The following is a 23,953-nucleotide window of genomic DNA, read 5'->3' as shown; positions in this document are numbered from 1 at the left end:
TCTATGAGATTACTCAGATGCTTGAAACCAGTCAGCATCCAGGACCAAACAGGCTGTCATCCTCAGCATCAACCTGGCTGTTAACAGGTAGAAGCTATGACTATGACAAAAGTTCAGCAATGTAAGCTGAATGTTGCAGTAGGTGCTCATATTTTGTAATGGAATGCTGAGAAACTTCTTTAATTCAACAGGTTTTATTATTACTACTACTGTACTTCCTGCATTATTCTCCAAGCACAAAGTAATTCCAGTTGTCTGCAGTCAGGGAAAGGGAACACAGATGAAAATTCCACAAGTGCTTCTGGGAGACAAATGTCTGAATGGGTGCAGGTTTTCCAGCACTACACTGAAAGACAACTCTGTTACTTCAAAGTTGGTTCTACATACACATCCATGTGTAGGTTGACCAAATTACAAGATTTGTTTCCAGCCCCCCTATGTTTCCTATTCAGACAGTCTGGTGGCTTTTTAAAAATTACTTTGTAAATTGTATTTTACACAGAATGTAATGTGAGAGTAAATAAAAAACCTTGATCATTTCATACCTCAGGATCTGTCATTTCAAGATAGAACCTGGCATTTAAAATAATTAAATGGAAAAAAAACTACCCTGTCACGAGTTGTTCGATATGTACGAAACCTCAAGATGTCAAAGGCTATTTTTTTTTCTCCTACAATAGATCAATTAAGTCTCCTGTGATGTGGTGTGATCATTAAGCTTAGCTTTATTTCAGATATTTTAAAAAAGATTCAGGTATTTTAAAAAGATTGAATGCTACCTGTATTTAAGCCCTTACAATTTTAAGCAGCAAATTCTTAAAGCATAAATATTTGCCTATATGCCTTTCTGCCTTTGAAAGTTCAGTCTTGCAGCCTCTGCACTGACACCACTGAGTAAATTCCCTTGCAGAAGTGTTAAGGTGGAAGTGTCCACAGAGCATGTTTGCAGTAAAACATTTTCAACTCATTGTAAAATGCTGCAGGCACACAAACACATTCCCCTTTGCTTGAAGAAACACACAGTTCTCAGAATAGTCCTTTTTACTGTGATTTACAATAAAAATAATTTACAACATATCCATGAAAAATAATGCCATTTTGAGTCTGGCACAGATGTTTTCCTTTATCAAAGAGAAAGCTGATGTAAAATCTTTTCTCCCCAAAAGACTTCATAAAGTAAATTAAACAGTTTTTTTAAAAAAAGTCCCTTTAGAAAGTCTACACAACATTAACAAATCAGCATGCAGGCAAACTTATTTAAACTGGACCAGCAGTGCTTGAATTAACCTTTTAAAAATAATAATCATCCCAGGAAGAGAGAAAGTAAAGGGAACTTTACCTACACCAAAAGTCCTTTGAATATTACCGTTCAATAAGCCTGAACTCTGCTAGCAGTGGCAGGTGGTCAGAAGAGTTATTTTCATTGGGAAGACCATTAACAGTCCAGAGATCTTTCTCTGTTACAAGTGCCAGCCTGCCAAGAAGTTTCAGACCTCCACAAAAAGAATCCTCTGCTCCTATTAGAAAAAACAAACCAAAAGGAAGTGGTCATCAGTGCAGGCAATACCACACGTTCCTACAGTTGTAGAAGGAGGAAAACAGTATGGCAGCAATAATCCAAAGTTGCTACTGTTCCATGCAAAATCAGCAGTAAGACAGTTCAGAAATTCTTTTTCGACTCAGAGTACAGTTTCATCAGTAGAGCTCAGAGTATTCAGAAGGACACTATTTTTCAGAGATGTAAATAGAAATAAAAAGGAAAATGCATTCATTTGTTCATTGTAACTCCCCTGAAAAAGCCTCATATAATCCAGTCCATTACTTTAAATAACAGCATTGCTAAACAGAGCTGAGACTTGTGAAGTTAAGTATCTTTTTAGAGTCACTGTTTCACGTAACATTTTGTTTCTGTATCCTCAAGCACACAGTTCCCCAGCAGGCAGGTCATACAGACACTTTTGCTCATAAAGATGAAGGCATTCTAGCTTTCTATTCCCTTTCTAGCTGTTCATCATAAGAACAGGATCTCCATTCTCTCCTGCTACCTATTCCTGTAACTACCTAAGAAACCCATCCTGACCTCCTTCCCCAGGTGAAACACCACACTGCTCATGCAAGAGTGGAACACTACTCCAGCCTTGCAATTACACAGAATGGTGTGGGTTGGAAGGGATCTTAGGGACCATCTAGTTCCAACCCCCCTGCCACGGGCAAGGGACACTTTCCAGTAGACCAGGTTGCTCAGAGCTCCATCCAGCCTGGCCTTGGACACTTCCAGGGATGGGGCAGCACTGGTCCCATTACTGACCCCTGAGGAATGTCACTTGTCTCCACCTGGACATTGGGCCATTGATGGCAACTGTTTCCAGCCAATTCATGGTATTCAAGTTAGACAGCTACTCAGCAGCCCTGCCTATTGCTTTCACACTGCAGCCATGATGCTGGGCAAGTTGAGTGCTTTCAGGACCAGCACAAACTGCAGCTGTAACTTTTGACAGAAATACTTTCTGTGTGAAAGTTCTCAACAAATTCAGAACTTACTGGCTGAACCTGGTACTGGCTTCCCAAGAGATACTTTACAAGACTATCCAGCAACTGCTGAACTCCTCAGAGATTCTAACAGCTTCATCCTTAGCCATCTACCAGCTTTCCAGACCTTAACAACCAAGCAGCTCTTTGCTGCTCTAAAGAAAAGTTTTTTTACTGCAAAGATCTCTTGGCAGCTCTAGAGCACACCAGGTCCACCAGGTCTTGAGACAAATTTATCATTTGGGACAGCACCTGCATATCTACAAAGGAGCAGTCTGTTGCCACAGAGAGCTTGGTCTCCATGCAGTGATTAATGTACCCAGAACACTCAGCAAAATTGTGCCCTGCAGGACTCAGGTAGATACTGAACCCTGATTACAGGAAATCCTGAATACTAAATCAAATATTTGGCTAAACATGACAGAATAAAGCATGAATATTTTAAAATACAACCCTTTAAATGGAAAAAAACAATCTGTGAGCCTAGACCACATTTAAAATTTACTTGGACAGACTTTGGCAACTTTAAATAGAGGTCATTAGAAAACTGAAAATCCAAAGCATGGCTTAATTTCTAAGAGCTCATGAATAAAAACTATACTAGTTTAAAGTAGCTGGAAAATTCAAGTTTGGTTCCATTCTGTGCTCTGGTGTGGAAACCATCTATTTGTAATACATATGCAAAAAGGAAAAAAGTGCTGTATCTCTGCTGGAGCAATGATGATGGTACAAAAAATATATAAACAGGTCAATTAGGAAAAAAATTTTGTGCAGGGATGCACTCTGCAATCCCACAGCACTCTATTAAATCATGTGGCATTCAGAAGTCATTTAAATACTTCCCATATTGTGGTTTTTCAGTCAAAGCTTTTCTATTTCCCATTTTACATTAAGGAAGCATTTACTGTGCATGCTATGACAAATAAGACTTTTGTGATTTGACTCAATAAATTTTAACAATCTAGTCCCAAGTTATGAAAGATGAAGGCAGTGTTTTCATTCCACATACTGAAAACAATGCTAATTTATAAAAATCAGTTGCACTTTACAGTGGGATCAGGAATGGAATCCAGGTTTCTCTGCTCCAAGTTCTGCAGAGACATTTATGTGCTAGCACTGCTCTGACGTTTGTTGACGGCATGAACACAGAACTCGTGAGGGCATGGAAAGCAAACTGCTCAGAAGGATGGAGAAACACTGGGATACCCATCACGAAATTCCCATAGAGCTACTGCGACTTTCTTGCACCATCTGGTGACTTTTAGCTGCAACTGCAAACCGGAGAGTGACAGCTGGGCCTGTGCCAGTGACCGTGCTCAGAGCAAAGGCCAAGAGTTTTACTTGGCCGAAATTACTGCAAGACAAAGCTGAGAAGTAAATTGCCAGGAAAAGGTTCGTTTATCAGTTCTAATGCACATCATAAATTGCTGTTCACCATTGTGTTGATGAGATGATTGGGAACACTGCCTTACTGTAGGTCTGGCCTGCACTACTGACAGCAGTATTTCTCAGATGCTGCTTTCCTGTACCTCCAGCTTGTCTTCATGCTGAGACAGGAACTACAGGAATGTTCAGTCAGATTAAAAGGTTTGTCCTGTGTGGCACTACAATTCCAGCTGTGGTGAGCTGACAAGGCCAGCCACATTTCTCAGGTAACAGCTGACATTCAAAGCACTACCACAAACCTCTGAGGTACTTCACATGGATGAAATTATCACTGCACTTCTCTTACAACAGCAAACAAATATTCTTGTTTAGCATTTATGAGAATTAAAAGTTGGTTTCTTTACCTGGCTGGGCAGCAGTATCATCATTTGCTGCAGAATAGAAGATATAATCCACGGTGACAGCACTTCGGGAATGACAAGTTGTCACTTCTGGTATCCCAGTTTCAGGGAAGTAATGAGAATAGACTGAAGACAACTTAAAATGGTGCTGCAATTTTGAAGACAACCTAAAGAGACATCAAAGAAAAGAATTTTATTTTCTTGCATTACCAAGAAGGAATAAGCAATGAAGAAATACCAAATAGTTCCTGGTTACAAACAGAATTAATTATCTGGATATGCAAACCAGTGTTTCTTTCCTGCAAGCCATCCCATTTTGCCACTCTGAAGGCAAAATGCAGGCAGCATTTTCAAGTAGAAGTGCTGATCAGAACTGGCTTAGCTGACACTTGAATTATAGCTAGCTTTCAACTCCATATACATTCTGTAGCATAACGTGTCCTCACTCAGCAATCTCTCCCTGACACACAGGCAGAAATGTCCATGAAAGCAGCTCATATGACAGCAACAAAACACAAACTCATCTAACCAGGCCCTTCAGCAAAAAGAGAAATTCAGATATTTAGAGGTTTCCTCCTACCCCAAGCTAGAGGTTTCAAGCTTCCAGCTTAGGCTATGCTTGTCTTTCTTCTACTCAGGCTCCCATTTTCTGTCTCCCCATCATTTGTCTGTTCCTCTTGAGTTCAGCCCATCTTGTCTCACCTGTCTTTTCAATCTTTAAAGCCAACTGCAAAATTGCACCTTTCAGCAAAAGAACTCCTGTCTCTCAGATATTTGCTTCCATCATCTCTGCAAATCATCCATCCCTCAGCTGTACCTGCCTCATCTTGCATTTTAAACATGGGCTGCAATGTGTTCTGGTTGAAACCCAAGCAATTAAAAAAATCAGCATGTTACCTTGCCTGATTCAGATCAGAGATAAACATGCCAGTTGGTACAACACAGAAAAGCAGCAATTTCTGCTTTTGCTTCAAGACATCCTTTTTAAGATGAAGGGAAAAAAACCTGCAAGAAGCATTCAGCATGCTATGGATTTAAACTGTATCATAGGGCTTCCTGTCTGTTATCTACTTCTTCTCTCAGAAATGCCATGACGCCTTTTTCATCACCAGGAGCTCTAATATGACTATCTGCAGTGAGACCAAGATCTCATTTCTGGTAAGAAATGGCTGATTTGGAGCCTGACATCCCATACATACATTTAGGGCAATTTCCTTCTTCTATGCCTTACTTTATATGCCTTTACCAGTTTGGTAAATGCAAATATATTCTTGCTTTCAAAAAGCATCCTAGCAATGGCTTCCTCCTTCTGAGTCGAAGTTGTATTACCAAATCCATAATACTCCACATTTCTCAGACTCAAAGAACCTAATTTTTTCCACAGAACTCATGACAAGGAAGAATTTTATGACCTTTCCAGTTCCTTTCCCTCATTCATCCCAGTTTCACACTGTATGATAGGATTTTACTACATCCATAAACCAGTGTGTCAAAAACAATGAAAAGAGAGAAGTGCCAATACTGTAGCAGCTGGACAACACTGGTTTATTCTTTTCCTCTCCCTCTTTTAAAAATATGGTTTCTGCAAATGAAATGAAGTTCACACGTTTCTTGCAATGTCCCTACAGCAGATGATGTTCTGTTTATGTCAAGAAGTGACAAAAAATGCCAGAAGCATTCTTTTAATAAGCAGACAAAAAGTACCCTCTACACTGACACCTCAGCCCTACATTCTGAAAAAATATCTGCAAGTTCCTGAAAGAACACACATTCCATTATTGCCAGATCTAGTCTTTTGCTGTCTGATCACCCTTTTCATGTTTAAATGAACAGTTATGTTTTTGCCAAAAGGACAGACTGGGTTGGGTGATCATGAGGTATCCACAGCTGGAATCAGATACAAATTTGGTCTAAAACCAAAACCAACCCCCAAGTAACCAGCCAAGGGCTTCCATATTTTTCCCCAATACATACTTTTCAGATGCTATTACAATCTCCTGAGTGTTATCCGGTTTTGCTGCTTCCAATTTTTCTCCTGCAAAATAAAAAAAATTCAATTTACATTTAAAATAGGATATAAGTGAGACCAAGACTGAAGAGCTACAGAAAAGCTACAGGAAAAAAAAATAGTATCTTTAAGTACACTTGTAGCAGGCAAGATGCAATTCACCAAGTCGGATTAAATTTTTCTGTTCCATTAGTAACATCCCCTCTAAAGACTCTTTTATATTATGTCCCATTCATTTAAAATTGCTTTTTCTGTCAAAGAAAAAAATAGTGGATAAAAGATACAGCCATACTCAGCAAGGAATCACTTGCTTTTCCCAACTGTTCCATGAAGTGCCAATACTATAATTCATAGACAGTGAGACAGAATGCAGGTTCACACTATGTCCATGTGCTGCATTCCTTCACCTCCTTCTTCCCACTCACAGCACAGCTGGCTTTCAGGATGCAAACATGGAGTTTAAACATTACACACCAATTCCTGAAGGGAAATTTCTAACTATTATCTTATAAAGATTCAAATTTTAAAAGTTTATGTGAATAAATCATTTTACACTCTCATGACTCCAACAAGGAAGTTTTGCAAGCTCAAGACTAACTTTTTACCCCCACTAAAACAGAACGTATGGTTTTCAGTACTACCTGAATGATACCTGATACTCACAAAAATTCATTAATCCAAAAACTGACCTGCATTTTCTTCCTTTTCTTGCTGTTTTATTTCATACACACAGTTTTGTGAAATACCTAATTTTTTTGGCCAAATTGGAATAGATAAGATTCTTTGTCCCCTTGGAAACTGTTCTTGTCCAGAGACCTAAGAAAGACAACAGAAGCTTTTTCAGATAGAAACCTGATTTAAAAACAGAATAAAAAAACCCCCCACCAAACAAACCAAAAATAAGTGAAAATTTTTGGTAAAGTTTAAAGAATAAGGCCCAGCCCCTTAGAATAATTCTTTGATGAGTCAAATCCCTGTAAAAATAACACCCTTTTTGTACATCTACTCTGTTTAACCTTAGCAAGTTCTTTGCAGGTACCCTATTTTTCCAGATGGTTCTTGTGACATTGAGACACTTCCAAGGACATTTTTAACAATGTGATGGCACTGGCTCAGCATATACAGAGCTACCCAGCACGGACACTTCAGCTTCAGGATGCTGATCCTTCTGTGAGCAAGTCAAGGCAAGTGGGGGCTTGAATCAAGTCCCCACTAGCAAAGAACAACCAGCAGGGCTATTTTTTGGTCATGTTTTCTCATTTCACGTAGCTCAGTCACTCCTATTACATAGCATGTGATACATCCAACAGCTGCATATAAGAGCTCACAAAAAGACATCTTTTAACATGAAACAGTTCAGGTTCAGCATCTAATTGCAGATTTGCTTTTACAATTACTGTAGCCACCAAGTTTATCTACAGTAAGAGTCATCTTCCCACAGAGCACACAGTAGGTTTTTGATTAAGAGGTTATTTTGTCCTAGTTAAAGCCTAGGACACTTAAACACAGTGATAAAATCATCCAAACCCAGTGATAGTATCACCCTGTGGATTCACTACATTTCAGGAATGATTGTTGGTGAGTTTTTCCTTTCAGAATGCTGGAGGAGGATATAATATTCCCTAAGGCACAGCTAATATATCCAAGGTTATTTAATTGCAGTAACTTTTGCTTTGCAGGCTGCAGAGAGGGCACTGAGAGAGACACTGCAATGGAAACAATCACAGCAACACTCAAATATTTATCTTTAATCAGCACTAACCATTTTTTCTGGTGAGAAGTGAGAAACACAGCCTACCTTCCCTATAGCAAGTCCTTCATAATTTAACTTTCCTTCCTTTATAAATCTGTACAATGGAGAGCCAGGAACAGAATTGAAGTCCCCACAGATGATAATGGGGCAGAAGGAGCCATCCTTCTGAGGGGCAACACTGGCAATCTCTGCCAGGAGCATTGCAAGCTGGGTCAGTTTGATGTCCCCTCTCCTTGGGTTGTACAGCAGGTGTGTATTGGCAATACAGATGGCAGCACTGGCTTTACAGTGAAATCTGGGCTGCAGCAGCAACACCAGTCCAACGTTGTCCCTGTCCAGGAGTGGGATGTCACGGCGAAAAAATTCCACAGGGGTTGAGGAAATCAGGCTAAATTTGGAAGTTTTGAAGCAAATGGCACAGCCATCAGGTTTTCTGCCCGTCCTCATTTTATACTCACAGTGATACCCTGCAAGAAAGGCAATTACTATTACTATCACATTAAATATTTAAAATTACATTACCATTACACATAAAATACTATTGTGTAGAGATTTTAAAACAAAAAAAATTAGAAAAATCTCATGCTGCTTTTCCTCACATTGACAGTCAACCCTCAGTCTGAAGTACCAAAGTCTGTATGAAGTTCACATAGACTGATGCTCATTTTCTTTCTGCCCTAATCTGAGCTGAGGCGAGGCAGGACAGGAAACGTGGTCCAATACCTTTTGCAGTGGGTAAACATCTACATACTCTAAGATACCAGCCATGTTCTTATCTCCTCATCTGGAAAAAACCCAAAACAAAACAACAAAGAAACTCCCCATAAGGCACACAAAAGTGGCCTTGTGCATTGATGTTTTTTTCTGGATGTTACAAGAATGGTTTAAGAGTAATACCAGAGAAGCATTACCAATCAAAAGCCTTAATCACGCTAAGTCATTAGTCAATGTCTAAAATGATTCATGGAACAAAGGTCTCAAACATATTTACATAATTATGGAATTATCCAGTGAGCAGCAACTGGCAAGCTTTCACCAAGGAAACAGAGACATTTATCAAATGACAGCTGGAGTTCAAGCAAGTCCATCTAGAAATAGTGATTTCCCAATTTCTTCATTTTATGTAGAGATGATTTAAACAAGATTTAATCAAGACTTTATCTATGTAAGGAAAAAAATTTATATCTTGAAACAGTATGTAGCTTTTGCCATTTTTAAATGTTTTCTGCCCTGCCCAGACTATATGAATTCATGAAGCACAACCTTAGTGAAGTAGTGAGCTCTCCAGTGCTGGTACAGGGGATTCCCATTCCCCTCTCCCAGATTCGGGCCATGTTGCTCCTGCCACTTGTTGTGGCACTTACTGCTAACTCAGTAAGGCAACAGAAAACAAACCCAGAAAAATAAAATTAGTCTGGATACTATTCTGCTGGACTGGTGGATTTCACCAGTGAGTGCCAGAACTAGCCCAGAATAAGGGGCAGGACATGCATCTGGGAGCTAAGGATGGGGAAAGAAAGAGCTAAAGCAAGCTCCAGATCCTCCTGTACAGTAGCTACAAGCTCACTTGCCCTCCTCACAAGCATGGCCTCACAGTGTTGTTTCATGTCTCAAGTGGATTTCAATCAGTACTGCCATTACTCTCTTCTTTGCAAACACTCAGTTCTGGGAACTAAACTACCCCAATTCGGCAAAAAAGAAAAAGTATCAGTCCAGTGTTGCTCCTTCCCCATGTCCTCCTGGCATCAGACAAGGGCCAGCGCCAGGATGGAAGCGGGGCCTTGGGACTCGAAGGTGGAGCAGGCTACAAAAGATTTAGATCAGTTTAAATCACCACAGAATCAACCCTTAGCAACATGTTCCTTCCATAAAATCACATGAGGGATAGTGACAAGACAGTCTATTCAGACTGACTGACAGCACTCATATAAAAACCTAATGATTATATACTGACCATGGATAACATTTAGTGCTGAGATCTGGAAAGTTTCAAGACAGAAAAAACCATGCCCTTGAAGAGCTACCCAATAGGAATACTGGTAAAAAAGATAAAGGTAGCGTGGAGAGAGGACCTGATGAATTTATGACAGAGGATACACAACATTGTTGCAAGTGATAGCAAAAGACTTGATTCTAAAATCTATGAGAGTTTTTTTTTTGAGGAAGCTAGTACTGAGTTCCCAAGGGGTAACAAGTTACCCCTGCAGGGAAGAAGACAATGTATTGGTCCTAAGAGTTTCATCATACCCAGGGATTCCAAACTTGACTTGATCTCTGCTCTATAGTGGTCTTCTTGGACTTCTTGTAAGCAGAGCACCTAAGGCAAAGGTTTACAATTAAAATATATTAGTAAGTAAGTACATCAAAATGTTACTACAGCATATCTCTGTTGGCCAGTCTGTATAGGTATTAAAAAAAAAAAAATCTCAGAAGCCTTTTGACTCCATAATCCCACAAAAGAATTCACTCTTCTATAGAAAATGCTCACTAAGATTATGAAGAAGGCCCCAATTCCTCACACTCTTTTTCAGACAGACATTTTCAGAGGCGAGATTAAATTTAATCAAAATAGTAACTTGCTACTACATTCTCAGCAGTTCAGGGGAAGGCTCAGGGAGAAGAGATGAAGAGGCCAATGGTGTACTACAAGGTGGAAAACAGGCTTCAATATTATAAGAAACTGAACCAAAGATCAAACTCAAAATATTCATTCAAGAGAGTTCACAGAAACACAGAATATTTTGAGTTGGAATGGACCCACAAGGATCACCAAGTCCAACTCTATCTGTGAGCATCTGTGATCTTTCCCCCAGCACACTGCAGTAACACAGAGTTACAACCACCACTGGGACAAAGGACTGAGCTGCCAAAGGGGAACAAGTTACCCCTGCTTGCTGAACTGCAGCAACACATCCCACTTGCCCAGCTGGCATTAGCTCATTCAAGGTCTCAAGGGAGAGTCAAATCTCAAGCAATATTCTGAAATCTCTGCTTCACTTAAGGTTGCAGTTCCAACCAATGAAATAGTTAAAAATCTATGTCCTTTAGCAAGAAATTTCTCTGTGGAAAGGGCACCTGCATCTACCAGGGTCTGCCAGCAGCTGCTCCTCTCAGAAAGCTAAACAAGGTATCTCATTGTAAAGATATATGCATACAGGATATATAAATTAATTAGGAAGAAAGGAAGATCTTGAAAGGGACTTTAATTTCCAGATTCCAGGCGACCTACTAACTTAACTGCATTTTCCAAATGGTACAAGGCTTTTTTCGTGGCTTCCCTAATATAACTATTTTTTTTCAGTACTGTTTTCTGACACAAACAGGATGGATTCTACCACTGAACTTTTGTTGGTCTGAAAATTACTGAAGCAAAATGTTACTGACTTGACTTCCTGATTATAATTACAACAATTTATGTGTCCTCAAAAACAAACAATAAACTCTACAACTAACCAAAACCACAGCAGTGTTTTTTCAGACCCCAGTACAGAGTAGTAGAATTTGCTACTTCAGTTTATCAGTTCTTAAGAACTATCCATGTGCTCATTTTCTACTCACATCTGCATCCAGCTCTTTGATTTCTTGTAGGATGTTGGGAAATCTGTATGCCCAGAACAGCAATCGCTGCCTGCAGTGTTTGTACAGGTGAGAGTTGTCTTCCAACAAATTCTGTGAGAGAATATTGTAGGACATGACTGTAAAATCAAATGTTGCCTCACTTCCCGTACTGCTTTGGTCAGATCCTTTATTTTTAGCAATTTTCATTGTTTTACTCTGCTGACAGAAATATTCCCAGTGTCTTTTGATGGTTCCTGTTAAAAGCACATGAAGCAGAAAAAAATTATGTTATAGACCATATGACTTCTTACTGCTCTTAGAAATCATTCTCCTGACAACTATTTGTCTTTCAAATCTCTTAAATAATTCGAAAACCTTATTCAATTAGCAGTGATTCAGACCCTCTGTTTAAGATGGATTTTATATAAGCATTAGTTAAAAAAAAAAATCAAACAAACAAAAAACAAAAGAACCCCCAACTTCAAAACAAACAGCACAAAACCATTATATGCCTTGGATTTTAACTGCTTTGAAATTGGGGAACTGGCATGTTCTAAGTAGAATGTTGCAATCAAACTACACCCCCTGCTCCTGCTGCCAAACTGGTGAGCCAATTCCAGCCTCTTGGGAGTCTTACACTGCCTGGTGCCACGGCCTCCTCAGCAGAGATGGTGTATGCCAGCCTGGGATACACTCCTTAGGGCAGCATATGGGCACTTTGTTGATCTCTCTATCCATGACTAACAAAGGGTTAGGAATCCATCAATCACCTCTAGCCTGTGTAGTCTGTAAAACTCAGCCATAAGCTGAAACAGGAATCCCAAACAAGAATCCATAAGCAAATAACGAACCCAATTTTCCTTAGTGAGTTGAGAAATCAAGGAATTACTAAGTCTCAGAACTACCAAGAACTTCTGAAAAGGTTTCCTTCACCTTTCTGCCATTTTTGATTTCATACTTACTATTAGTAGGAAAATCCATAATAACATATCTGCCCATCATTAAGCATCCAATTACTTTTAAAAAAATGTGTTTCCCCACTTAAAAACGCTTTAAAAGAGATGCTTTTCACCCTTTATATCTGATCTCATCTGAGAGCAAGCTGAGGTCCAGTTACCTGTGCTAACAATCAGTGGCAGACTGCAGCTGTTGCCATCTGTCCTATCTGGGTAGTTATTTTCATTGCTGTGCTTAGATTATTCAGTGTTTACAATGAATACAGCAAGGCTTTAAGCTCTGTTTCTATAGGGGGAGAGAAGCCACATTGCTCCTCAGCAGGTATCTTTAATTAGCATCACCTTACAAGGGTGACTGGGAAGGACCACGATGCCACCCACACTCTCAGATAAAGGTATGCCAGGCAGGGTTAAAAGAGGACTCAGTAATTAAAGCATAAATTAAAGCCCCTTCCTTTGGCTCCTGAAGATGAATATGATGTTTCTAAGCCTTATGGGTATTTGTGTCCAAAAATCCCTTTGGGATGCTGATAGCATCTACTGCCCTTTTTAGCCATAATACAATTTCCAGTTTATTTTGCTAAGGAAGTGATTTATGCAAGAGGGCAATAATTTTGACTGTGTCCCTCTATTTGTCTCACACTACACAAAACTGTAAATATATGCAAGACTCAGTAAAATACTTGGATGTTATGTACAAGACTATAACTGTAATAAGCTAACACAGACACTTTGAAGTTTCATGGAAGTTTGCTACTGAGCCCAGTAGACAATTCTGCACTTCTTCCTGCATTTATCTGGATAAGCACACATGCTGCTTGCTCTGTCAGACGTGATCTGACATAGAACTTGCTAACATGCCAGTGGCAGAACACAGCTGTAATAACAAAATCATACAATCACACTGGAAGCAAGCACCATTAAAACTCAGTCCATTAATTCTCAGTTTTCTAGGTCACAGATAACTCAACTGGTCTGGAAAGAAACCAGTTCAGGTCCAGTAGGGTTTAAGAGCTCAGGTGGAGCACCTGGAATGAAGCTATACAACTGCCAGCCCAGCTCAGCCCTACAGCAAGTCAGCCAAATCATTTGGCTTTTTAGAGCTTCCAAGCTAACAGACATGACCTGGTGACAAAGACATGAGAGAGTGTTGTCTGAACCAAGCTCAAGACTCCCCAGGTTGGGCAATCCCTCCAACAGCTGACTGTGTTCTCTTGCCAAGTGCAGTGAACTTAGCTCTGGTAGACTGTTTGACAGCACAAAATACAAGTTTTTGTATTACAATGCTTGTATTTGTAATACAAGCATTACAAAACTGGACCATTTTAAAGACGTGCTTTCCTAAGAGAGAGGGGTGCCAAGAAAAACAATAACTCAGAAGGAGGAGGCACTACTGCTCATAACTCTAATTCATTTGGTGTATTTAGCATAACAAATAAACAGGGAAAATGAGCAAAAACCATCTTTTACCTTTCTTGCTGCCATGTTTTTCTTCATTCTGTGCTACAGAAAAACAAGATACTTCCTTCTGATTAGACAAGTTTGTTTCTTGTTCAGGAGTTGAAGTATCATCCTGGCCACTGAGTCTTCTCTTCTTTGTCAATGGCTCTTCTCCCTCAGATTTCATACTGGGGTTGGGTAGGTGAAAGCAACAACTTTGTGTGTAGCTATCAAGATGCCAATTACAGGTCTGAAATTGCCTCCAAGGTCCAAGAAATGGAGGGAATCTCCAGTTTGCTGAAAAATCAGCTGAAACAGGGAGTGGAAAGTAGGCCCAGGGAGGATAGTGTCCTGCCCATCTCAGACAGCTGGAAACTGGGCTGTTCAAGGCGAGTATCTGGGAGCCATTCCAGTGGGTGATCCAGTCTCTGCCCAGCCTCTGCACATGGCGGGGCAGCATGGAGTGTCTACCAAAAAAGCACAAGTTTCATTACTGGCACACAACTGCACCTGCCTGTAGAAAGCTGGGGAGGCAAAGTCATCCTGGTCAGGACTCACACAAGATACTCTTGCTCTAAAAGTTAACGCATACAAGATATTCAAACACTTACATACAAGATATTTAAACAGTTATCTAAATTATATGCAAAATGGGACTTTACAAAGTGATCTCGCATTCTTTTCACCCCCTCAGATTTACAAGTGCCATTTAGTGACCAAACCCTATCCGTCTCAGTAACTATTTACAATTTATTTTCTGCCTCGTTTAATTCAAGTGTCAGATCTCTCAAGCGCTCAGAGGAATGACCTTTACAAATGGTAAATGCTGCATTAACTTTATCATAAGGCTATTTGTAAGGAATGAGACGACCATTTTCCTGCAAACAGTCAGAACTTTGTGTGGAAAGCCATTGATTTGGCTCAAATCCCAATGCCAACACAACAGGGAAATAAAGGTACTAAGTCTCAAGGCATCACTAGCACTGGCTTAAGACTAAATCTGTATTTTTATTTATTTCCCAGGAGAGCAAACCACAGCTCAGCAACTAAAGCCATAAAAAAAGGTGGGATTTTTGTTTTTTTGTTTTTTTTTTTTTTTTCTTTAGAAGAAGAAAGAAATCTGTCTCTCAACAAAATCACGGGAAGGAAAGCTGAGTGATAAAAATATCTCAGCTTCCTTGCTGTTTAAATAAGATGTATTTTGGGCTTATAAGCAAAAGATAACAAAGCTTGGTATGCCTGAAATTGCACTGAAGTGAGAACCTCCCAGCTTCATCCAGCCGAGCAAATAAGCTGAAATACCTAATGACTGAATCACAGAACACAGAGTTAGAAGGGACCTGCAAGGATCATCGAGTCCAAGCCCTGGCCCTGCACAGGACACCCCAAGAGTCTGAGACAGACACACACACACCATATGCCTGAGAGCATTGTCCAAAGGCTCCCCGGTACTGTGACCACTTCCCTGGGGAGCTGTTCCAGCACCCAGTCACCTTCTGGCTGAAGAACCTTTTTCTTATATCCAGTCTAAACCTCCTCCGACACAACGTCGGATCCTGTCACTGGGCACCACAGAGTAGGGATCACTGCCTGTCCCTTCTCTTCCCTTCATAAGGAAGTTGCAGACTGCCATGAGGTCTCCCTCAGTCTCCTCCGGGCTGAAAACGACCTCGGCCGCCCCTCACAGAGATTCTCCTCAAGGCCCTTCACCATCTTCATCGCCCTCCTTTGCGCACCCTCTAATCACTAATACAATTTTCAGCAAAACCCGCTTGTCCTGAAATAACCTTTTTCCGCCACAGCGCACCAGATGGAGTCCGGCAACACAAAAACAAAACACACCCCCGGACACCACAGCACTACCACGGAGCAAAAAGAGGCATGGCTCCTTTACAAAACCCCCCTGGAACGCTTGTTTTACAGAAAAGCACTGAGAAGCTGCTCCCTCCCAAACCCCCGCAGCCCCCACCCGCGGCAGCAGCACACCCCACGCCGCGCTCTATTTACCGCGGCCCTGCTCGGCCTAATGGCGGGCATTTCCCACCAGCGCCCCCAGCCCCTGTTACCTCCCGGCGGGCCCGGGCCCCGCTCCCGGCCCCGCTCCGCCCCGCCACCCCCCGAGGGGGTCAGCCCAGGGCAGCGCCAGCTCCGGCCGCCGCGCTCCGGCCGCCCCGCCGCCGCCTCATATACCGCACGGGCCGCGGCCTCGCCGCGCCCTCCCGCTCGCTCCTGGGACTTGTAGTCCAAAGGCCGGGCCCGCGGCCATGTTTAGTCCGGGCGGGCGGCGCCGCGGCCCGGCCGCCATGGCGGCCCCGGGCGGGTGACGCCCCTGAGCCCGGACCGCGCCCGCTCCGGAGCGCAGCAAAAGCGGCGTGATCGCGGGCTTTTGAAGCGTTTACATGGAGGTGTTCGTGCAGTAGTTTCTTCGCACAGAGCGTGAAAGGCACTGGAAAAGGCTCCCCAGGAAGTGGTCACAGCACCAAGTCTGGCAGAATTCAAGAAGCATTTGGACAACGCTGTCAGGCACATGGTGTGACCCTCGAGGATGTGACCCTCGAGGATATCCTGTGCAGGGCCAGGGGTTGGACTTTGATGATCTTTGTGGATCAGACAGATATTAGCAAGAAACAAATAGATATTAGCAAGCTGTGATATGAGGAGTGTTCTTTAACGATACCTGAAAATGTAGGCCACTCAGCATGTTCTGTGGTAGATTCCATACGTGGTCTTCTCCCTGGGATCACCGTGTGTTCCTGCAGGGTCAAAGGGGCTGAGAAAGAGCTGCCCTATGTTTCAGGGTGCTGTAGTATATTTCAAGGGCAAGCAGCACCCTGCTTAGTGTTTGCAGGAAAAAAACCAAACCCCATTCACCCAAGCAAGTATATCAATATAGGTTTTAAAATGCAGCTGAAGGTGCACTGCTGAGGAGAGCTGGCCTGAGAGATGGGTGGGAGCCTGCCCACCCTGCAGACCTCGCTGACAGACCCTCTGCTGCTTACCAGCTGCAGAAACATCCTCTGGCTCTGCCGATGTTGCTTGAGTAAGCACTTAGAACGCTTTCTTGAGGTCTTCTGAGGACAGAGGAAATGCTGGCCCTGCTTACTGTAAGAAAACGTAGCACAGTGCATATGAAAAATTATAGTGCTGAATAGTGCAGATGCTGCGCAGGAACTGTAATCAAGTAAAATACTGTTTCTCTGCATTCCTTTTATATTTGTCATAAAAGTGACTTTAAATAGCATTTGAAGTTTTCCCAGGAGTGGTAGAGAAGACTGGAATTGAAATAATGCAGTGATGAGCACGTGAGTTAGGCAACGTGTCAGATCCACTTTGGGTTTTCCATTTCTTGGATGCAAGTTACTGGTGAAAGGTAAAAATACCCATCCATTTTCTGTTAGATGCTTCACCATATGAGAGTGAGACTACTAGTCCCACTAACATGTGTAGTAAAGGATCTCCTAACTGCATTTTCAAGACCATCTTGTTTTGGTGGTTTGTTCTTTTCTGAGTTTTTGTATTCTTATCTTTTAGATGTATTTTTAGGACAAAAGACAGTAAGCCATAACTATAGCAACAACTGCTTTTATTTCTAGGAGCAGAATCTACACATAATATGCAGTTATTTTCTGTATTTTGACCTGCACAGGGACACCGAAATTGATCTGTCACTTCAAAGGTTTTTACATAGTAGTAATCTCAGTAGTGATGCTGGAAAAAAAGAAATCGCACAAGCTTTGGTTTTAATGAAAATGAAGATGTGCCGAAAAGCATGGAAGTTGTGTTACAGGCAAAATGGAAGAAAAAGACTAACCTATTAATATGATGCAAATTGTTTCTCATCTCAGTGTTGCTAGATTTTCTTGCCTTGACGTAGACAAGTCTTAATAAGCCAGTAATACTTAATTGTGGATTTTTTATTCCTGTCTAATTACTATTTTGTGTTGGGTATACCATGTGAAAAGATACCATGTGATAATTCTGCAGAATTAGGTATCTCCAAATTCTGATTTGTAAGTAGAAGCCAAATTATTTCATGAGTCATTTGAGCTTTTGAAACTCCCTAGTGAATGGAGGCTACTGACGCACTGAGGGATGCTTTGATTGATTATGCTGCTCATAAGAACAGCCACGGTGGCTCAGATCAATGGTCCACTGAGCTCAGTTTCCTGCTTTCTAAACGTGGGTAGCAGCAGATGCCTAGAAATGTGCAAGGGCTGGGCAAACTTCAAATGAACACCCTCCCTGCCTCTTGCTGTTTTCAGCTCCACGCATTTCCTAAGCCTGATGTGTTTGTCTCTTTTAGTTACTCACTGACTCTCTCCCCCAAGTACTTGAATTTGCAAACTTTTGATAACTTACAGAACTTCCATGAAGTTCTGTGTACCAGCACAAGATGTAAAAGATATGTTCTCCCCCTTTCAGAAGATAAGTGAGGGTCACAAGTGAGCTGCTAACAAACAATATCCTCTTTTTTCCCTCTTAAGAAAATGTTCCTTAAAGGAAAGGTGTAGAGAGCCTGGTGCAGGAATAGCTGGAAGAAAAAGGCCATAGTCAGATCAACTTAGTAAAGCTAGCAAAGTGGGCCTCAGTCTCACGGATACAGTGTCCTTGAGATAAGGAAGACACGCAGAATTGAGAAAAACATGAATGCCGAAGTGCTTAGCTAAGTCGCACAGCTAGACCAATGATGAGCTCAGATTTTGCACTATGCATGAGCTAATTAAGCACTGTATTTAATCGCCACTCTGCGTATCAATAAACGAGACTTTGCTGATGACCGAATTGGTGTCCGCGTCTCCCTTCTCCGACATTTGGTGAACCCCGACGTGCCTCCGTCGCTGAAAAGAAAACGGTTTCAGAAAACGGGGGAGAACGCGCCACGGTCGGTGAAGTAGAGTTGGGGCCTGCCGCAACCGGGTCGGTGTCAAACGACGTAGGGAAGACACCCCCAGGAGCCATAAAGGTGGTCCTGGGCCATACGTGCTGCCGAAGCCGGAGAGTTGCAACAGCGCTGACGACGAAAAATGGACAGGCAAGCAGCATATGATTTATTTATAGCACATATAGATAAGTTAGGGTTAAAAGAGATTAATCCCAGGAAGGATATACCGGGGTTGTTAGTCTGGGGTTATGCTAAAGGTTTATTCTCTAATCCTCACACCGTGCATGATTTAAATGAGTGGCGTAAGTTAGGGGATGCACTGTGGGAGGCGGTATTACAGGATGATAAAACAGCAAAAAAGCTGGGAAAGATCTGGCGGGTAGTTCATAATGCGCTGCTAAAGCAGCAAGCAGAGAGAAGGGCGGCTCGGGAGGCAGTAGAGGCATATAAAAGGAATGCTCAGTATGGCGATAATGAGCCCCGAGCACCCAGCACGACCAGAGTAGAAATACCTATCTCTGGGGAGGCGGCAGGAATGACAGACATGGCTAGCTGCGCTTGGCCCTCTGCACCCCCCTTAGAAGAGCTCGAGGAGGATTCCGCCGCGGCGGCGGAGACAATTGCAGAAGGCGGAGTAACCCCGCCTTCCGACAGCGAAGGGCCCCAGACCGGCGGCGAAAAATCCCCTTGCCAGTCTGAGCCTACCGCCCCTAAGCCCACCGTGGAGCCAGCTCCGGTCCCTAGGGCGGAAAGCGACCTGTGGGAGGAGATGGCAAGACGGCGGGGGGAGGCGTGGAGTATGCTAGCCAGACACGGCTTGGAGACTGGGGACGAGAGCGCTGTTGACGCAGCGAAAACCTGGGCTTTCCCCGTCACGTATACACAGGGAATAAACCAGCAAGGACAAGCCGTCCAAGTAGGAGCATACTCGCCTCCCGACTGGAAGCTGCTAGCCCAGCTAAGACAGACAGTGAGTCAGTTTGGTTTCCAGAGTGAGCCAGCTAAGCAAATGCTAGATTTCTTGTTCGATACATACCTGCTGTTGCCAAATGATATGAGAAGTATAGTGAAACTGATTTTCACGCAACATCAGCAGTTGCTATTTAACGCCCACTGGCAAGCTCTTGTTCAGGAGTCAATTGCAGTACAGAGGGGCCCGGGAGATCCGTTAGCTGGAATTACCATAGACGAACTGATGGGATTAGGTCAATACCGCAGGACAGAAGCTCAAATGATTTCGGGACCCGACAAGGTTAGGGAAGCCATGCGTCTAGTAAGGAGTGCCATCGGTCGGGTCAAAGATAGCTCAGGCATACCCATGTATATGGGGATAAAACAGGGAAGAAATGAATCCTTTGGGGACTTTGTAGATAAGGCTGCTGCTGCTATTGAAAAGGCAGGAGTCCCAGAGTATATGAGAGGGGCGCAGGTTTTCTTAGTTAATGCACTAAAAAAATTAGGCTTAGGGCTGCAGAAACAAGCCGAGTCCACACAGTCACAGGTGTTAGCCGCTCTTGCTCCGCTCTGTGCTTCCACGGCGGCCCCAGCCACATCGAACGACCACCGGCCTCCCTCGGCGCGCTGCTACAGATGCGGGTGGATGCGGCGCGGCCCGACGGGCGCCGCCGATCAGCCCCCGGCGGCCGCCGCCATATTGGCCCCGGTCACAAGTAGCCGCCGTGACACCAGCGCCATCTCCTGTCTACAACCAGCCACAACAGGGAGCCTGGGACTCGACCTGGCAGCCGCAGTAAAAACATCTTTGATAACAGCTCGCCCTGTCAAAGTCCCAACTGGAGTTTATAGCCCGATAAATATCAAAGAACAAGCTTATGGAGGACTAATAGTGGGACGCTCGTCGAGCTCCATTGTAGGACTGTTTGTGCTGCCAGGTGTCATCGATGCAGACTACACGGGAGAAATACAAATAATGGTTTATACTCCTTTTCCTCCTCTGACAATTGAGGCAGGTCAGCGTATTGCTCAATTTATTCCACTTCCACAGTTGAGCCGGGGTGTTCAACCACAAAGACAAACCCCACGTGGAGACCAAGGATTCGGATCATCAGGTATTGCTATGCTCACAATGGATCTCCATACCAGACCCAAAAAGAAGGTGAAACTAACCTATGCAGGAGAGACAATAGAAATGATAGGACTCCTAGACACTGGGGCAGATACCAGCATTGTCTCACCAGAAAAATGGCCCCACAACTGGCCATCAATGCAAACTACGGATACCGTGACAGGCGTCGGAGGATTCACCCTTGCCAGAAAAACTCCTCCAATAAAGGTCACTATAGATGGGCAAGATTTGGTGACTGTGTTGTCCGTAGTTGCTTTACCACCATCGGTACATTGCTTGATTGGAAGGGACATTTTGGCTCAGATGGGGGTCGTTTTATCCAATGAGCACCCTTTGGGGTAATTGCCATTGCTTGGACTTTCCCAATCCCAATCACCTGGACTACCAATGAACCGGTAATGGTTAAGCAATGGCCTCTAAAAAGGGAAAGTCTAATACAAGCACATCAACTCGTAAAAGATCAATTCCAACAAGGACATTTAAAACTCTCAACAAGCCCATGGAACACGCCAATTTTTGTGATCAAAAAGAAGTCAGGAAAATATCGTCTTCTACATGATTTAAGGGCAGTAAATAATCAGATGGAGGCAATGGGGGCATTACAGCCAGGCCTCCCCAACCCAGCAATGCTCCCACAGCATTGGCCTCTTCTAATCATTGACCTAAAGGACTGCTTCTTCACTATTGCCTTACACCCTCAAGACACTAAAAGATTTGCGTTCACCCTACCAGCAATAAACAGAGAAGAACCTGATAAACGGTATGAATGGACTGTTCTTCCACAAGGAATGAAAAACTCGCCTACCCTGTGCCAACTGTATGTGGATGCCGCACTACAACCATTGAGGATACAGTGGCCCAACACAATTATTTATCATTATATGGATGATATCCTCTTTGCTCAAGAATCAGCATTTACAGACACTCAGATGCAGGAAATTCAAAGCACCCTAGCAAAGGCATCCCTCATAATAGCTCAAGAAAAATACAGCGATCCACACCATGGAGGTACTTGGGGTGGTCTATCACAGACCAAATCGTACGGCCGCAGAAGCTCCAGCTTACAACAAAAATCACCACTCTAAATGAGGCACAGCGACTGCTAGGAGATCTGCAATGGCTCAAGCCGATTGTTGGGATACCCAACTCCTTGCTAGACTCCCTCAGGCCACTACTTAAAGGAACTGACCCAACTGCACCCGTAACCGTGACCCCACAACAACAGGAAGCCCTCAAGGGTATTATACGCTGCATCGATGAGGGGTTTGTCTCTCGCCGAGATATCTCCTCACCCATCGATCTTACCATCTGGAGTACTGCCAACCACCTACTCGGTGCACTCACACAGCTACAAAAGAAAACGCGGGAGACACGGGTACTAGAATGGATAACCCCACCTTTACAATCAAAAAGGACAATCAGCACAAAAATCGAACAAGTAGCCACCTTGATTCGTAAGGGTCGCGTAAGGATCATGGAAATCACCGGAACGAGCCCAACAACAATTTATTTGCCCATGAAAAAGGAGGACTTAGATTGGTATCTCCTCAATTCAGGAGATCTACAAACGGCCTTGCTGGAAGTCGGAGCAGCCATCCACACCGGACCGCTGATGCCACGTCACCTTCAGTGGCTAGGAAATTGGGACTGGATAGCAAAGCCAATGCGCTCGGAGCAGCCGATAGCGGGCGCCACCACAGCCTTCACGGATGCCGGAAAAAAGACGAGAAGAGCAGCGATCACCTGGAAAGAAGGCCCTCGGTGGAGGAGTAAAACCATAGATGCAGCTCCAGAGGACAGCTTACAAACATTGGAATTGCTTGCTGTTGTGTGGGCACTAAGTGAACTGCAGGGGTCTTTAAATGTGGTCACTGACTCGTTTTATGTAGCAGGAGTAGCACAGAGAATTGAGGACGCCTCTGTGAAAGAGGTGCAAAACAAGAGACTCTATGAACTCTTGCTGCAGCTAAAGCGAGCAGTAGGAGCAAGGTTCAAGCCTTATTGTATAATACACATCAGGAGTCATAAGTGGGACGTAGGCTTGGGAGAAGGCAACGCCAGGGCGGATAGACTGGTTATGAATGTAGCTGATGACAGGGGGATTGAAGCAAGGGAGTCACACACACGATTTCACCAAAATGCTAAAGGATTGGTGCGTGAGTTCAAAATAGGCATACAAGAGGCTAAGGCAATAGTGAGAGCCTGCCCCACCTGCAGTCATCACAATAGTGGGGTAGGTCTTGGGTGTGGGGTAAATCCTCGGGGTCTGAAGAGTAATGAAATTTGGCAAATGGACATCACACATGTGGCAGAGTTTGGTAGACTCAAGTATGTGCACGTTACCATAGACACTTATAGTAAGTATATCTGGGCCACAGCACAGACAGGGGAAAAAGCAATCCATGTAATTAGACACCTAACAAGTTGCTTTGCAGTTATGGGAACGCCTAAGGAAGTAAAGACCGACAACGGACCTGCATATGTCAGTGGGAAAGTAAGTCAGTTTATGAGACTCTGGGGAATCAGACATATTACAGGAGTACCACACTCACCCACAGGACAGGCCATAGTAGAAAGAGCCAATGGGACACTCAAACAGTATTTATTCAAACACAAATCCGTAGATGATCCACAAGAAAGACTAGCCAAGGTTCTTTATGTCATGAATTATTTGTGTGTGTTCGGGGATGAATCTGAGCCGCCTGCAATCAGGCATAGAGGGAAAAGGGAAGGTAACAGAAGAGAACGCATGAGGGCATGGGTAAAGTACCGGGATCCAAAGACAGGAATATGGAATGGACCAGCGGAAGTGGTATATTGGGGGAGAGGCTATGTTTGTGTTTCTACCCCCACAGGAACACTTTGGGTCCCTGCTAGGTGGGTGAAGCCCGTTCTAAATGACCGAACTGGTGGAAAGATTCCTGAGGAGGCGGCTGGCTCCAGCTGACCAGGAG

General features: G+C 43.2%; 1 protein-coding gene across 2 annotated transcripts; it reads right to left on the bottom strand.

Annotated features, from left to right (window-relative positions):
- Nucleotides 1-1,026: 1,026 nt before the first annotated feature.
- ANGEL2 (angel homolog 2) lies at nucleotides 1,027-16,202 on the bottom strand. Of its 2 annotated transcripts, none has more exons than XM_088161189.1 (9): nucleotides 16,098-16,202; nucleotides 14,062-14,498; nucleotides 11,636-11,889; nucleotides 10,325-10,394; nucleotides 8,123-8,544; nucleotides 7,014-7,140; nucleotides 6,291-6,351; nucleotides 4,320-4,483; nucleotides 1,027-1,517 (listed from the first exon to the last, which is right to left on the bottom strand). In XM_088161189.1, exons 2-9 carry the CDS (start codon nucleotides 14,489-14,491, stop codon nucleotides 1,363-1,365), a joined length of 1,683 nt encoding a protein of 560 aa, XP_088017315.1. In that variant the 5' UTR covers nucleotides 14,492-14,498; nucleotides 16,098-16,202; the 3' UTR covers nucleotides 1,027-1,362. The 2 variants fall into 2 exon arrangements, with proteins under 2 accessions (XP_088017315.1, XP_014732397.2); XM_014876911.2 differs by having other exon boundaries at nucleotides 16,039-16,118.
- Between the last annotated feature and the right edge of the window lie 7,751 nt (nucleotides 16,203-23,953).

This window comes from Sturnus vulgaris, chromosome 3 (assembly GCF_052056855.1).
Source record: "Sturnus vulgaris isolate bStuVul1 chromosome 3, bStuVul1.hap1, whole genome shotgun sequence".
Classification (NCBI taxonomy): domain Eukaryota; kingdom Metazoa; phylum Chordata; class Aves; order Passeriformes; family Sturnidae; genus Sturnus; species Sturnus vulgaris.
The sequence above is the reverse complement of the archived record's forward strand: the minus strand, read 5'-3'. Positions and strand labels throughout refer to the sequence as shown.